This window comes from Orbicella faveolata, unplaced genomic scaffold, assembly GCF_042242905.1.
Source record: "Orbicella faveolata isolate gen_17 unplaced genomic scaffold, um_ofav_v1 contig_34, whole genome shotgun sequence".
In the NCBI taxonomy this organism is placed as follows: domain Eukaryota; kingdom Metazoa; phylum Cnidaria; class Anthozoa; order Scleractinia; family Merulinidae; genus Orbicella; species Orbicella faveolata.
The window spans coordinates 19727112-19742363 of record NW_028301563.1 but is presented as its reverse complement, the minus strand read 5'-3'; the positions used below and the strand labels follow the sequence as shown (position 1 = coordinate 19742363).

The following is a 15252-nucleotide window of genomic DNA, read 5'->3' as shown; positions in this document are numbered from 1 at the left end:
ACTGGATAATTTTTTCGGCAAAATATCCTTTTATTTCAGAGAAATATGCAAATTACCAAATTCCGTTAAAATCGCGATCGTCATTTGACGCACCATTTTATTAAACAAGTTTGAGAGCCTCGCATGCAAAACCACATCATTCTTCCGTCTTTAAAACACTGAAATATTTTTGTGCAATGTTTAATTGTGTACTGGGTTGATTTTCGGGAATGTTGCGGCTTTTGTTGGCTGCAAAATAATTAAATTTCGAAGACATGTATTTCATTCACTTAAAAGTACTTCGTAAAAATAATTGATCTTCACCATGTGCGAAACCTTCGAGTGGATTAAGCTTCTAGTGGTTGAATTGCAGAAGGATGGTCTACAGATTGCTGTAAAAATTACTTTGGGCAAATGACTGTGAGCGACGCGAGAGCTTTTCAAAGTACGTTAAAAATGCAGATATTTGACCATCCGTCGTCAAATTTCAATTTACGGGTTAGACATATATTTTAGCACGCGCCACATGTCTTGAGCTATATTAAGTTGAAATAGACACAGAGCTGATAATTTCGAAATGTTCTAACCTTAGTTGCTGTAAAAGGCAGGTCCAAAAGCCGATTTGACGTGTTTCTGTCTCCATTCGTCGCACATAAAGCAGAAGTTTGCTTTTGTTTACACAACGTCCGATGTACAGCGCCAACTGTCAACTTATTTAATGGTCGAATACCATGATCTCTATGACCCTCTTTCGACGCATTTGATCACCGCTGCATCTAAGTCGTCAAAAACGGCTAAGTGATTTGTAGATAGTTGCTTGCTTTGCACTGCACCAAAACATTACGTTTGATCATCGTTTGATCTATTGCTGCTTGAATCCTTTGTTGCAGCGGTTCCTTGTTTGTTCGTCACGCAATGCTGTCATCCCATTTTAGGGGGTAGCGGTATGACAATTTCTATCCTAATACGCAGGGCTCCGTAAGGCTTGGAACCACAGGGACCCCACAATCTTGTTGAGTAGAGAGAGATTAAATTGAGCAATGGAAAGAATGAATAGTAAACCATTGTCCATGTTGTCATCTTTTACTAGACCACCGCTACCTGCACGCCCTGTGTAAATACTGTAATGCTAAACTGGTACCTAGGTCTTTTTGCGCTGTGCAATTATTTTTGGTTTACATATAATACAGTGGGCTACCCTCGGGGAAATGGGAGGTGGCCGCTTAATAGGGATTGGCCGTTTAATAGAGGTTGGTGTACCTTGAATATTTTTTCACTATCGTGTTAGAAATTTCTTAGTGAACATGGAGTCAATTCAAGACAATCATTATAGACGTCATCCTCGGAGACCCAGAAGCAGTTAGTGGGAGCGGGGAAAAGTCTAAACGGGTGAGAAAAGTTCGGGCGAAGACCCGTTTAGAATTTTTCCCCGCCCCCACTAACTGCCTCTTGGTCTCTGAGAATGACGTCTATCATGATTGTCTTGAATTGACTCCATGTTTACTAAGAAATTTAGCTAAATTTATAACCCGATAGTGAAAAAATATCCAGTACACAATTAAACATTGCACAAAAATATTTCAGTGTTTTAAAGACGGAAGAATGATGTGGTTTTGCATGCGAGGCTCTCAAACTTGTTTAATAAAATGGTGCGTCAAATGACGATCGCGATTTTAACGGAATTTGGTAATTTGCATATTTCTCTGAAATAAAAGGATATTTTGCCGAAAAAACTATCCAGTAGTTTTTGTCATGCCCTAGCCTATCTACCATAGGAAAATGAGCGAAATCGAATTTTCGACCCTTGCCGAGTTATTTTCCATATTTATGGACAGGGACTCTTAAGGATATTGTAATTGTTATGATTAAGATTAGTACAGATCATTTTGGCGAATTGTACAGCGCCTAGAGTAGGCATGGATAGGCGCTATATAAATATTTATTTATTTATTATTATTTATTATTAAGGGCGATAATATATAACTACCACTAATTTCGCTGTCTCTTTCGCAGCCATTATTAGGGTCATAACGCGATGTGCTAATCTTTATCTCGAGTGAAACAGGCCTTTCAGTCTAGGACTCAAAATTTGTTATTGATGCGATCAATTAGTAATTGGACCACGTGTCGTACAATTTAGGGAGAAACAGTGCTCGTAATTTTAAATCAGTCTCGCGCTTCGTCCGATTACTCCCTGAATTGTACTCCACATGGTGAAATTACTATTTCAAATTACCGCAAACTTCCGAAAGTAATGAGCCTCGTTCCTTTTGGAAAAGCAGCCTTTGGGGCTCATTACTTTCGGGGGGACATTACTATCGGGTAGGGGGGGGGGCGTTACTTTTGTGTGCCAAAAAGCGCTATATGAAGTTGATACGACTGAGCTTTTTTCGAAAAATTAAAGGTGTAAATTCGTAAAACCATTCCTTAAAACTAAATTCCCCGTTCCTGTTTAAAGCTATTTTGCCACGCTTCAGGTCAAGACCATGTTGTCAGTAGTCGACAGGAAAGCGAGTCAGATACCGAAAACCGTTTCGACTTCATGACGCACTGCTATGTTTACAGTCTATCTGCTTTAGCAATATCTCAGAGCGTAGGTGGAGTTTTAAATTTAAATTTGAAGAAACGTTTCTTTTAACAAGCTCCTGCTGATAATGATAAGGAGTTGTTAATTTTAATTTTTAAAAAAATCCTTTTATTACGTTCCTGTTATTTGATGAAAATTATACGGTTTTTGCTTGAACACGGCGCAGCATGAACTGACGAACCACGAACTGACATTTCACAACGTGATCGTACCGTAACGTTCACCTTACTATTGAAAGGTCTCACTGTTTTCGGTGGGAGTTGAGGGAGGAGGGGGCGTGGAGTGGGTTTTGCCCTTACCAAACCAAACACTATTTTAAATGTATTTAAATACTATTTTTAAAAACTGTTTTTAACCTATTTTATGAAATAGATTAAAAACAGGGCGAAAAGTGTATTTTTAACGTAGTTTTCGACTGCTTTTAATGGTGTTTAAACCTGTTTAAAACACTATTGAAACAAAATTTGAAATGTATTTTGAAAAGCTTTTAAAAATATAGTTAAAATTCCAAAACTCGAAATCCTTTGCTAAGTTAAAAAATATAATTAAAATAGTCTGTAACTACTTTAAAAATCTCTCCAGGAACACAGCATTCGGAATAAAAACAGGACACAAATTGTTTTAAAAACAGCTTTTAATCTGCAAGACTATTTTTAAACTAGCTTAAATGACAATTTTAAAAGTATTTTGTACAAAATCGGTTTAAAATAGGAGCAAAATTATATTTTTAACATATTTTTCGACTGATTTTAAAGGTGTTAAAACCTGTTTAAAACACTATTGAAATCCACTGTCTCAAAACATATTTCAATAGTACTTTAAACAGTTTAAAAATTAAAGTGGATCATATATGAAAAAAATATGTCAAATACAATATAACTATATGAAAATAGCTTTAAAATAGTCTAGAAATGGCATACAGTAATATAGTTTAAAACAGCATAAAAATAGCAGAAAATAGCATAAAAACAGTATGAAAATACAGTAAAAATAGTATAAAAATAGTATTAAAATAGCATCAACTAATGTGAAAATAGTTTAAAAATAGTGTCTTTGCTCTAGCTGTGAACAACACATGACATGCTAGAAGTCAGTGTAGGGCAAACTCAAGCTTGATGGGGGTGCTTGGCTCTACTTCTTTCTTTACTTGTATAATAAATGTAGCTCTACGCTTACTGTATCTGTATGTGAAAAGCTGCAATAACAGTTGAGGCTGCAATAATATGTTTTTGTCTATAAAAGGCTAAAAGTTACTAAAATTTTAAAAAACCAAAACATTTTTGAGTGTACGGTCAGCATCAGTGGTACATATTTTCTTTGTTAAGACGAATTGCAAACAATGTAAAGGAGTCAAAGGAACATGCATGTATCAATGCCAATTGAGAACTTGAGGCTAAGGGTCAATTACTTAGTATAAAACATCCTCTATATCACTCATTTTAAGGCTAAATACAGGTTATTTACTTGTACCGGTATGCTATGTCTGCAGGGCTGTCATTAAGGGCTGTAAGCTGTAACACCTATTATGGCTGGGTATGCTTGATTTTCCCTTGATGCTATGGGTGAAATTCCCTGCTGTTTAGAGAATTCACCCACAAAATAACAAATTTTCTATGGGTGTGGAGAATAAGGCTACAGGTGACTAACAAATTAATGACAACCCTGGTCTGTACATGGGAAATATATACATTGTAATTAAACGTACATGCAGTACATGAAGTACATGCATCAATCACTTCTAATCAAGGGAACCCTTTGGCCAATTTAGAGGGTACAACTCATTATGTGTGACTTTTGTACTTTTAGCAGGTGATGATCACGTCGTGCAAAGGTTTTGTTCATCTTTCGTCACTGACCAATGTCTGAGGCTACAATTAAACCCTGCATCATTTATGTGGTCCATGTTACAGTTGCAAGCAAGTTGTAGGTTTGATTTTGAGTCATGGACTTGTCTTATGTACATGTACATGTACATGTGCATATAGCAATTAAAACTGTACCATCTTTTTGGGCCTACAGATATTCAGACTATGAGTAGTCCCGGCCTCTTTCGCGTAGTCTATTGTGTGTGATGCAAATGAAAACCGCAGGAAAAAATGTTGATTTTCTTTCGCGCCATGCATGATGCATGGACTAAGGGTCTCTTCATATGAGCCCGGTAATTGGACACTGCGTTGCAAAAGCGAAGCTATTTTGCCTAAAAAGTTTCGGCCTGGTTACCCGGGCTGGAGCGTTCGTATGGGAAAATTCCCATCCTGGTTACCGAGATCTTGGACGCAAAAATCGAGATCTCAGTAACCGGGCCAGCCTGGCTTCTCATACATATATGAACACATCAAAATTTTTATGAAAGAAAGAGTGGTGAGGCGAGATCTCGGAAACCGAGCCAGGCCGGTTGACCAGGCTCATATGAAGAGACCCTAAGCCAAAGAGGGAATACTGGTAGTCTTAGCAAGCAGCGCAGGGAAAAACAAACATCCCATTGCCTGGGGCAAGCAAATTTTGCTCCTGGGCAAGTGAAAACAGAAGTTTGGAGGTCTGGTCAGGTGGGCAAGTGAAATTAGCCTCAGTACATGCAATCTTGTGAATAATAATTTCCAATCAAAACCTATTTCAAAACTTAAGACTACAAGATGAGCAAAACAGTGAGTTGAAAGCATGGATTAATTTAAAATCCAAGCATACTTTGTATCTGACACAACAATATTATTGTGTCACTGTTAGTAGTTTCTTTCACCTAGTTTCATAGTACCAGTAAACTCATTTTGTTATAGTCTATCACTGATTATAGACAGCAACTAGTAAATGATGTAGTTGATAAGGCATGAACCTTGCGTGCCCATTGGGCAGTAGTAATATTTTAGTTGAGCCAAGTGAAAACTAAAATATACTGGCCGACTGCGCTCACTGCTTTCGGAAGTTTCGCTACTATCGGGGGTCGCTGTTCGGGTGGGTGGGGCTGAGGTCGCTATTTTCAGGGGGTTGTTACTTTAGAAAGCTTACGGTAGCAGGAATAGATACATCTATACCCTGTGCGAACAGGTTACTTTTGGAATATGCTTCATACGTCTTTCATATTTCCCGTGGTAGGTCGCAGGTTATACAGTACACATTATACACCATCGCCCAATTTACTTCGCCTTTTCTTTGATAGGTTAGTTAAACAAAAAGACCATCAGCGTATAGAAGCCTTTTAGTATATGTACATACCCCAGGGAATATCTGTGTATCCTCCAAATACGTATTGGTCTTTCTTGATACATAGCATATTTCTTCATTAAAGTTAAAAAATCCTTACACCTAAGTTAAAAGCGGTCAAATTCTGAGTGGAAATCTGTAATTTTACTGACGTCAATATTAATGTTGCCATTAAGTGTTTTATATAAGAAAGTCACATCAGTCAGTAATCTTCTCTTCTCCAATGACACGAGGTTTAACTCCTTCAAACGCATGGGATCATCGCTTTTTAAGATAAGTTTAGTTGCTAATTACATCGGCTATGTTATGTCATGACAAATTACATCGATTATGTAGTCAGGGCGGGAGAAATGCGGCAAATTACTGGAGATCATGTGAACAAAGTGTTCCATCAACGTCATCATCGAGCGAACAAACGTGGAGTCAGCCCACAACGATTGCAATTGAGTTTATTAGATCTACGTTAATTTGACCTCCTAATTACGTCCATCTCGTCAAAAAATTAAGGTGAAATCTAAGAAAAGGTGAGAAACGTACAAGCAACGCTTGCAAATGTTTACATTTATTTTTTATTTTTTATTTTTTTGACAAATACCATCATCAATCCCTCTTACCAATACATGAAGGTTGAACTCCTGACCAAGTACCATTCATCAAGCAGTAACGTTCTGTGGATCCTTTTAGCCAGTAACCAGGATTGCAAGAGAAGGAAATATGTTTTCTTTCCCAATACTGCTGTCCGTGGACAAGACCGTGCTTCAGGTTTCCCAAAGGAGGACAAGCTTTGAAGCCTACATTTATACCAGGGTAGCAAACAAGATTAATATTTACTAAACACAACAAGGTGAGCAAAGTCAACTCTTCATCCTCCGTCACGTCTTGCTTGTTTTGTTTTCTTTCTTGTTGTTTTTGTTGCCGTTTATTTATTTATTTATTTATTTTTTTTAACGCAGGTTATAGGGCCCCTGTATCCAAGATTGTGAGAATAAATTTGGCAGTCGTACTTCAACAGGAATCCTTCGGCTAAAAGTAAAGCCCAACTGCTTGGCATAATAAGGTATGGAATCAAGTTACTTACATGAAGGCTGTACACCACTCCAGTTACCGGAAGGCAAACACACTCTAGTGGCCGGTCCAATCAAGCGATATCCCGGATGACAAATGAACGACACAGATTCCCCAGTCCAGTATCGTGAGCCGCGTTTTTGACCGTTTAATGGAGAACCAGGATCGCCGCAATTGACTAAGACTTAAATTAACAGAATACGGGCATTTTAACAACATTGAAATTAATCTATCTTTAAAAAAAAAACTATCTTTAAAGAAATCGTAGGGGGCTAACTAAAATCCAAAATACGTATAGTTGCACTGCTTGATAACGAAACAAATTTACTATATGGACGTTGATGAAATGACGGCATTTTATGTGTCCCTATAATTATCATACCTATATACATACTCAGTGATCTTGATGTTTCAAGCAATCTGATTGGTGCGCTATCTCAGGAAAATGAGCACTACCCTACCCAATGTATAATTCTTTATTGAACAAAAACAAAATAGTCGGCGTAAACTCCCATTTCCCCAGTGTTTATGAATCGGAAATTCTGAGAATATAAGAAGATGCTGTACCAGAAAATATAAAGAAGGTGACGAAATTTGGCCTGAAAGATTCCAAAGGTAAGAAAACACTTACCAACGCTCGACGTTCGATCAGCTTCAGAACATGTTTTTGGCAATCAAAGGTTTTATCAATCTATAAAGCAAACCTGAACGCATATTGCCCGCATTGGCAGAAGTGAATACAGTGGGTTCATCGGCAGCAGCTTCAAGTACTATTTAAGGACGTTCGCGCGAAAATTTTCCAGTCAATAGATTTGTTTTAAATTTTTACTGCAGTCACGCTACCATTGTCTGCCAGACGTCAGTATTAATCGTATGCGCAAAAATGACGCAAGAAACGAAAACCACTTCAGCACTTGAAAGGCGTTAAATCACTTCGGTATAAATGGCAATAGTTTTGAACTCTCTTCTAACATCTGTTTAAGCCTTTGGCCAAAAAATATGGCAAAAAAAGCTCTATAAATAACCGGTAAAAGAGCTCTAATTTACTCTTGCTTTCTCGCACGCAATGCATGGCGTCGCACAAGGGCGTAGCTAGGGGGGGATCCTGGGGTGCCCATGACCCCCCCTTTGCAAGCGTTTTTTAAGCAGCAACCTCCAACTGGTAGCAAAACCGACATGGCAGTCTGATGAGTACCTTCTCTTTGACACAGTGTGACCCCCCCCCCCCTCTTTGAAAAATCCTGGCTACGCCCCTGGTCACATGAGCGCGCGCTTAAATAAATAACCACTCGTGTTTTTTTGCGACGTCAGCGTGACCAAATAAATGCTAATTTTCTCACATTCCCCTAGGTGAATTTTTTTTTTTTTAATTTGGCTCAGTTCTAACCACGTACAGTTCCTATAAAATGCCCTATTTTTGTTAAAATCTGTCAGAGCTAATCTAATATATATATTTAGAGTAATGACAAATTACAGAATATTGGAAAAACCGTCTGAACATCCTTGACTTTTTGCCAATTCAAAATGTCAGGTAATATCATTTCTATGATGTGGCGAAGTATGAAAAAAAATTCACCGAAGGAAAGTATAAATATTAAGGAGTTTACGGTCAAAATGAGGAATACATCTACCTGCCATTAGATGAGATGTTGCCATAGTAACGGCCTTAATCCAAAAATTGACAACCAAAACATAAGCCTTACTTTAACAGTACCCATACTGGTAAATCTCTACAGGGAAAACTTAGCCTCCGAGCAGGCTTGCGTTGAAGCACAAGTGTTTGCGCCGTAGCCGTGAGCGCGAAATCGAGCGGGAAAGCCGCGAGACGAGAGAGTGAGCCTGCTCTGATGTCTGCAAATTTTTCAATTCAACCCTGGAAATCGTAGGAAAAAAACAACAACAAAAACAACAAAAACAACTAATTTTCACCGGAAGTATGAACTTTGGCAACTCGTATTTCTCGGGAAAATTGTAAATCTTTTTCATAGCAACATGCAGGCGCGATATTCGTACGTTGTTGATAAAGTTTTGCCGTCAAAGTTTATGTCTAGCAAGGACACACACTTGTATCCAAGTGATCTTGCTTTGGCAGTCTGATCTTTGATGATGCTGGTAAACGGCCAAACGTCGTTCGTGTTGTTTTGCCCGCTTGCAATCACATACATTCCTTCCATATGCAGTCGGAAACACGACAAGTGCGTCTTGATTCATTACATACTTTTACGTGCTATTCCCTGCTCCCTCTTTAGTTCAAAATTTAACCAGGAATAGACTGGAGTTTTGTTAAAACGTCAGTAATACGCGCACTCAACTCTTCTTCTGACTTCAAATGTGGACGACTTATTTTCTGTTGTGAGAACGTGCGGTAAATTATCGACTCCTTGGGGATCTAATCGCTCCTCATCAAGCATAATAGATTGACAGTTTTCTCGCCTTTCCCGCTTTTCGACCAATGGTATTTCACTTTGCTCAGGCGAAGTAGAAATAAATAAATAAATAAATTAATTAAAAATAACGGAGATCAATGTAGGCTCACTTTCTTGGCGCCTCTCACCAGACTCCTTCCCGCAGGATCGCTTTGCTCTTCGCCGGTTGCGTGTGTGACTCAAAGGTGAGCCTGCTCGCAGACTAGGAAAAACTTTGAGAGAAACTCACTAAGTTTCTTTTTCTAACTCGCGCTCTACAGGGAGGATGTTCGTAATTACTCTAGCGAGCCACCTCAACAAAGTACCTCCACAAGTATTGAGGAAACCTTGTTTGTGCAACAATATATCCAGTTTTCGATCACCACAGTCCTGGGCACGTTCTATTTTTCATTTCAATTTTTTTTTTTTTTAAGCCGACCTTTTAAATTAGATTTGTCATCTTTGAAGATTCTGTAAATGTTTCGCGCACGCTCTGTACAGCTTGCACGTTTCCCACGCATGAATTGAAAGGTCAATGGCCAACTCCCTCTATGAAATGTGTACATTTGGAATTAAGGTATTCATCAAGATAAATATCCAGTGCAAGGTGGTAAATACAACAACCATGATTCCTGTAGACGCGTCTCATACAGGGAATTGGCATTTAAATCGACCTTTTTTAATAGTTTCCTTTTCGCTGTTGTTTATATCACTTCGTGTGTATAAATTATGTTCAAACAATTATTCTTTTCAATCTCCGAAAAAAAAAAAATTAAAGCGGCAAAATTTTTACCTCGCCACTTCGTAGGCTCGATTTCCGACGCTTTCTCGAGTCCGGTGTACGTTCCTCCCCGAGAAGAGACGGCTGGACGCGTGAGTATGTCTGTGACGTAATTTTTGTAGCGCTTCAGGTAGCCGGAAATGCCATCTGATGACAATCATAGACAGGCCCACATGAAGTCTACGGCTCGTAAAATTGGTGGCGTTTTCGCCACTATCTCCTTTTAATTTTGGCCCTCCAACCTATTTTGTTTCACATTATTGTTGCGGAAGGGCATTACATGCTGTGTTCTATACAAGACTTTTTTTTTTTTAAGTAGAACAGAGCTGTTTGACTATGGTGTAGCAACTGTCATGTCAAAGGTCACACATATGTTGCATGGTGTGCATGGTGTTGACACCATGTTTTTGTTTTGCTAGTTCGGTTTGCATTGACTCATTAAAAAAAAAAAAAAAAAAAAAAAAAAATTGTCTGGCTTCTCCAGAGACTGGTGTCGCTCCACTTCAAGAAGACTACCGTACACATCGATTTGACTGAGTGTTTTGTTTCTTGAGATCAATGTTTGCGTTTATCCCTCTCTTTGTTGAGTTTCTTCGTTATCTGACCTTCTGGCACCACATGATTCAAATATAGATTATATAGAACGCATAAGTCTGTTGACTATTTTACGTGTTGTATATGCCACTATGGTTCGTAACTGCAGAATACCTTGCCACATCGAGTGCGTTAGTGAAAAGGGCTGGCTACGCGGTACGCGGTACGCGGAAATAATAAATTCAAGATGGCGTGGTATCTTAAATGGAATTACTTAGGCTCTGACGCTTAACGAACGAGGAATGCACAATACTCTGTCTTTGTTATCACGGCGTACCGTGTACCGCGTAGCCAGCCCATAACATTGCTGCGCCATTTTGAATTCATATGTCTATTGAATAAATTTAATTTTTATTTCAATTGATTATTTTCTGAGTACCGCGTAGCCGGCTACGTGGAATTTACTTCGAGTGGTGGCAGTTAAGCCTCAGATCAGGCAAGATTTCATCAGTTGACAGAATTTGGTTTAATGTCCCACTAATGCGATCGCACTTCATATTGCACAACTTCTTTGCCACTGCGAGAAAGCTAATTTATGCAGCCTGCTCGATTCAGGCAAGCAGATTTCTTATTGGCTAAAATTAACAATGCCAAGTCCATGAGTCCAGCCGTGAGTTTGGTGGAGGAGCGCGGGCTCCTTTCCCGAACTAGCGGCTGGTAATCGAGCCTAGCTACTTCGTGAGGCTCGGAAAATTTTCTGCCACGATTCACTTCGATTTCAAAGTATAATTGTTAATTTTAATTAACAAATATTAATTGCCCTACAGGATTTGTCCTATCCTAAAGAACGTAAGGAAGTGACGAGAGCACAGAAGAAGTGTAGGGTGAGACACGAGGCGATAAACGAGTTTTTCCTCCTGCTTCTGGAGTTCTCTTGTCATTTCTTCGAGTGTTTTACAACAGAGCAAAGCATGGTCGCGCCTTTTTTATGATTATTTTTTTTTGGATGTGTGCGACATAAACGTTTGCATTTGGAAAGAAACTAGCCTCGAACTAGTTTTACCGTCTTCGCTTGCAACAGCCTCATGGCGTCATAGAACGCACAGAGGCTGTCACAGTGTGAGAGCAAATTGCATTCTAATAAAACAGGCTGTTTACAATTTAGACCGCCTGTTACATTGACTTTTTATTGTAATATAAATATATCCAAACAAGGGGCATGTTTTGTATTTTTTTTTGGGGGGGGGGGGGGGGGGTTAAACATGATGAACTATTAAAAGTTTGAGAATGATAATGTTATCCACCTACCTAAACTTGTGCTGACTGTGGCTGTTCCATTCTTGTCATTTTGAAATACACAGCTATAGTTACCAACGTCACTCGACTTGAAACGAGGAATAAGAATTTCACTCTTTATTAAATCCTTCTCGACATGTGTTGCGACAGGAATAACATAATTCTTATCCTTGAACCATTTAATTTCAGGGAGCGGGGAGCCACGAGCAGAACAATTTACCTTGACTGAATCACCAACATTCTGCACTTGAATTTCACTTGGAGGATTTGACACTATGTAAGGATTCACTAAAGAAAGAAAAAATGTAACTTTTAGAAATGCGCTTTCGTTCCCAATAATTGATGCATAGTTTTTAGATTTTCAGCTTACCGACATTCTTTACAAAAATCCATATCACTGCCATCACACTCCCCAGTTCATTAGCACCTTGGCAAACGTAAGCACCACCATCATCCTCTGTTGTGTTTTTAATCGTGAGTTTGTTACCATCAATGACATGCCTGTTGATCGGAAGTTGCTTGAGTGATCTTGACCACGTGATCACTGGGAAGGGATAGCCAAAGATATCACATTTAAGGGCTGTGTCCCATGACTTGTAAGCGGTTACTGATTTCTTTGGTTTTGTCACGAATTTTGTTGGTACTGGAAATAGAACCAAAAAAATAATCAACGGAATTAAGATTATCACAATGAAAGTTTTGGTCATGCATTGTTCTAATCTCCTCGTTTAATAATAATGAGCAATTCTTATTTTTTTTTTCTATTTCATTTATTTATTTATTTATTTATTTATGTTTCTTTTTTTCATATTTCATTTTTCAACGGAGAATCTGTGATCGGTGTAAATAAACTGACTTCCAGTTTTGCAACAGAGACTTGAAAGAACTGTTTTTCTTTGTCTAAATGCCTCTGTCAATAAAAGACACAAGGACAAGCAGGGAGCAAACCAAAATCAAGAAAGTTCAGGTGCCCTTGTGACGGCATTATCAGGTGACATGTAAGCGTTTTGTAGAAGCTGACCAGTAAGATGAACCCTTGTCACGAATTAAATCTGACTTGACATTGAGGTATTCAGACATACAGGGGTCCAACGAGGGTGAGAAGGTTTCTTAGATATAGTGCTCAGTATATGACTGATTAGTTATTTACCTTTGACAGTTACATTGACCGACAGCTGAACTCTGCCCAACAGATTTTCCGCTGTGCAGATGTAGATACCGCGGTCCGCAAACTGAATTTCCTTTATTTCCAACTTCCTTTTCTTAAACTGTCTTCTTTCCCGTTCTATCCCCTGACCATCTTTGTACCACGTGATTATGGGTGGTGGGAACCCAGCTGCTTTACAATGTAATGTCACGTTCTGTTTCTCTTTAACCGTGACGGAAGGGGAGGGCTTTGTGATGAAATGTGGTAACTCTGAAAAGCAAAATATTATTTGTTGTCTTATTTAATTTGTGTCACTTGTATAACGACCAACAAAGTCTGGGAAGCTAAAATTAAATTTTGTTTTCGTGAAGAGAAAAATGTAAAACTCAAGAATCTAACTTTTAGTAAGTCAATCAAATTTCAATTAGATTTAAAAGATCAGAAAATTGAAACTACAAACATCCTTAGTGTGACAAATGAGTTAACGTCATTCCACCGTAACAGATCTTTCGTTTGTTTGTTTTGTTTATGTATACAGCGGAGGGAGTTCTGACGTTTTCTTTTTCATTTGCATCCGTTCAAAGTTACACCACTCTCATTAGTTTTGTCGTGAACCTGAATACCATCACAGTCAGAAACATCTGCGCTAATGTATTGTGTAGCGACAAAATTGACGGTGGCAATTATGCTGAGTAGAATATTCGCTCGGCGACCTCATATAAAGGAGTAAAACACGTGATGATGATAGTTTTTGGTTGAAAGAAAATGTTATCATAGCAGTCCGCTAGGACGAAAAACAAGCTCCAACACCAAAAACAAAATTCAAAACTTCCCGAGAAGATGCCACAGCAGATTGAAATGTTCATGAAATATGCTCTTGGCGTTTTATTAAAACCCGCAATTGAGTTGCTTTGGTCCTAGTCAATCATAAATATATTACTGCAATATATTTGTTATCTAAGTTATCCTGTTATGACCAACGGGAGCAGTGTGACATCACAGTTGTTAATGGTTTTAACCTTGGCACCAATTGCCTTAACATGGATGCACGCGACGATATTACATTAATAATAGCTCAGAAAAATTTTCGCTCAGCAAGGAGCCCTAATCTCGAAGTAAATATTAAGATAATTGCATGTTTTTTGGAAGTTTCTTCGATTCAAAACACGTTCCGCCCATTTCATCTGGTCTAGCGGAAGGCCCACCGGAAATGATGAACTGTTTAAAGACGCGAGCTCAGTTAACCAGATTCCAAATAAAGATAAGAAAGAAAACGTGAGTTTAAAGTTAATACATCTGATGTTAAATACCCACTCGCCTAATGTACTGTTTAATTAATTTCCATTCGGATTCATTTTAGTTACCGACAGAAAATAATGTATTGATCAATTCAGCAAGGACAGTGAATGAGACAGTTTTTCCCCAGACAAAAGAAGGCCCCCTAAACGAATAGGTCATCTACATTTGAAATAACGTTTTTGTGACCACATGTAATGAAAAACAGCTCACATTTCGAGCGCGATTTGTGTTTAAACAGGGGTTGCTGCATTTGCGACACATAGATGGTCTGTCAACAGCTCTCTTAGCGACAGCTTCCTTCCTTCGCGATCCACTTAGAGGCGAATGCGTAGGTGTTGGTTTAACAATCACGCGATTGGCAAACTGATCTGGATGATTTACAACCAGCAAATCCTGTTCAACTGTTGTTAGTCGCGAGTCGAGCCGATGTGAAGAATAGCACGTGAAACCAAGTGAACCCAACGTCAGAATTAAATTGAAGGAGAGGCCGAAGAGGAGAGCGCTTGAGCTCTTACTGCTTTTGCTTTCCATGTTTGTTCTTCAACTTATAGATTGCGCGACTGACGAATGCATGCCCTAACCTCTCTTTATGTATCTTACTATATGTAGCTGGTTTTGATTTTCAGATCATCATATGATGTTAAGTCAATGTTGACCTCTTTTTGTGGTACTCGTATTACTATTGATTTGTTTCTGTATTCTGTACGACTCCTTTGAGTATCGGCGACAGTTTCCGCTGGTGTTTTCTTGTTTATGTTTGAATAACCCACGAGACGGATCAGATTTTGAAGAGGTGAGCCGAAGCAACTAGGGTTTGTTGGGAGCCCAGTTTAGCCCTACGTAATCAATATTATGTACTGAAAAAGATTTAAAATTTCTCTAGCTTTGTGTTTTTGTTGTGCAAGTGTGTTATGTGAATATCGTCTAAAGGGCAATCCGTGTTATTTAAGATAACCATGCA

General features: G+C 38.6%; 1 protein-coding gene across 1 annotated transcript; it reads right to left on the bottom strand.

Annotated features, from left to right (window-relative positions):
* Positions 1-3182: 3182 nt before the first annotated feature.
* On the bottom strand, positions 3183-14877 carry LOC149105194 (roundabout homolog 1-like). Its single transcript, XM_089272333.1, has 6 exons — positions 14502-14877; positions 12996-13239; positions 12216-12488; positions 11858-12133; positions 6843-7013; positions 3183-6555 (listed from the first exon to the last, which is right to left on the bottom strand). Exons 1-6 carry the CDS (start codon positions 14820-14822, stop codon positions 6365-6367), a joined length of 1476 nt encoding a protein of 491 aa, XP_089128459.1. The 5' UTR covers positions 14823-14877; the 3' UTR covers positions 3183-6364.
* Between the last annotated feature and the right edge of the window lie 375 nt (positions 14878-15252).

Coding starts and splice junctions, on each gene's coding strand:
- LOC149105194 (XM_089272333.1), bottom strand. CDS start 14,822: ATGGAAAGCAAAAGCAGTAAGAGCTCAAGCGCTCTCCTCTTCGGCCTC. Junction 12,134..12,215: donor GATTTTTGTAAAGAATGTCG/GTAAGCTGAAAA, acceptor TTCTTTCTTTAG/TGAATCCTTACATAGTGTCA. Junction 7,014..11,857: donor CACAGTCAGCACAAGTTTAG/GTAGGTGGATAA, acceptor TGTTAATTTAAG/TCTTAGTCAATTGCGGCGAT.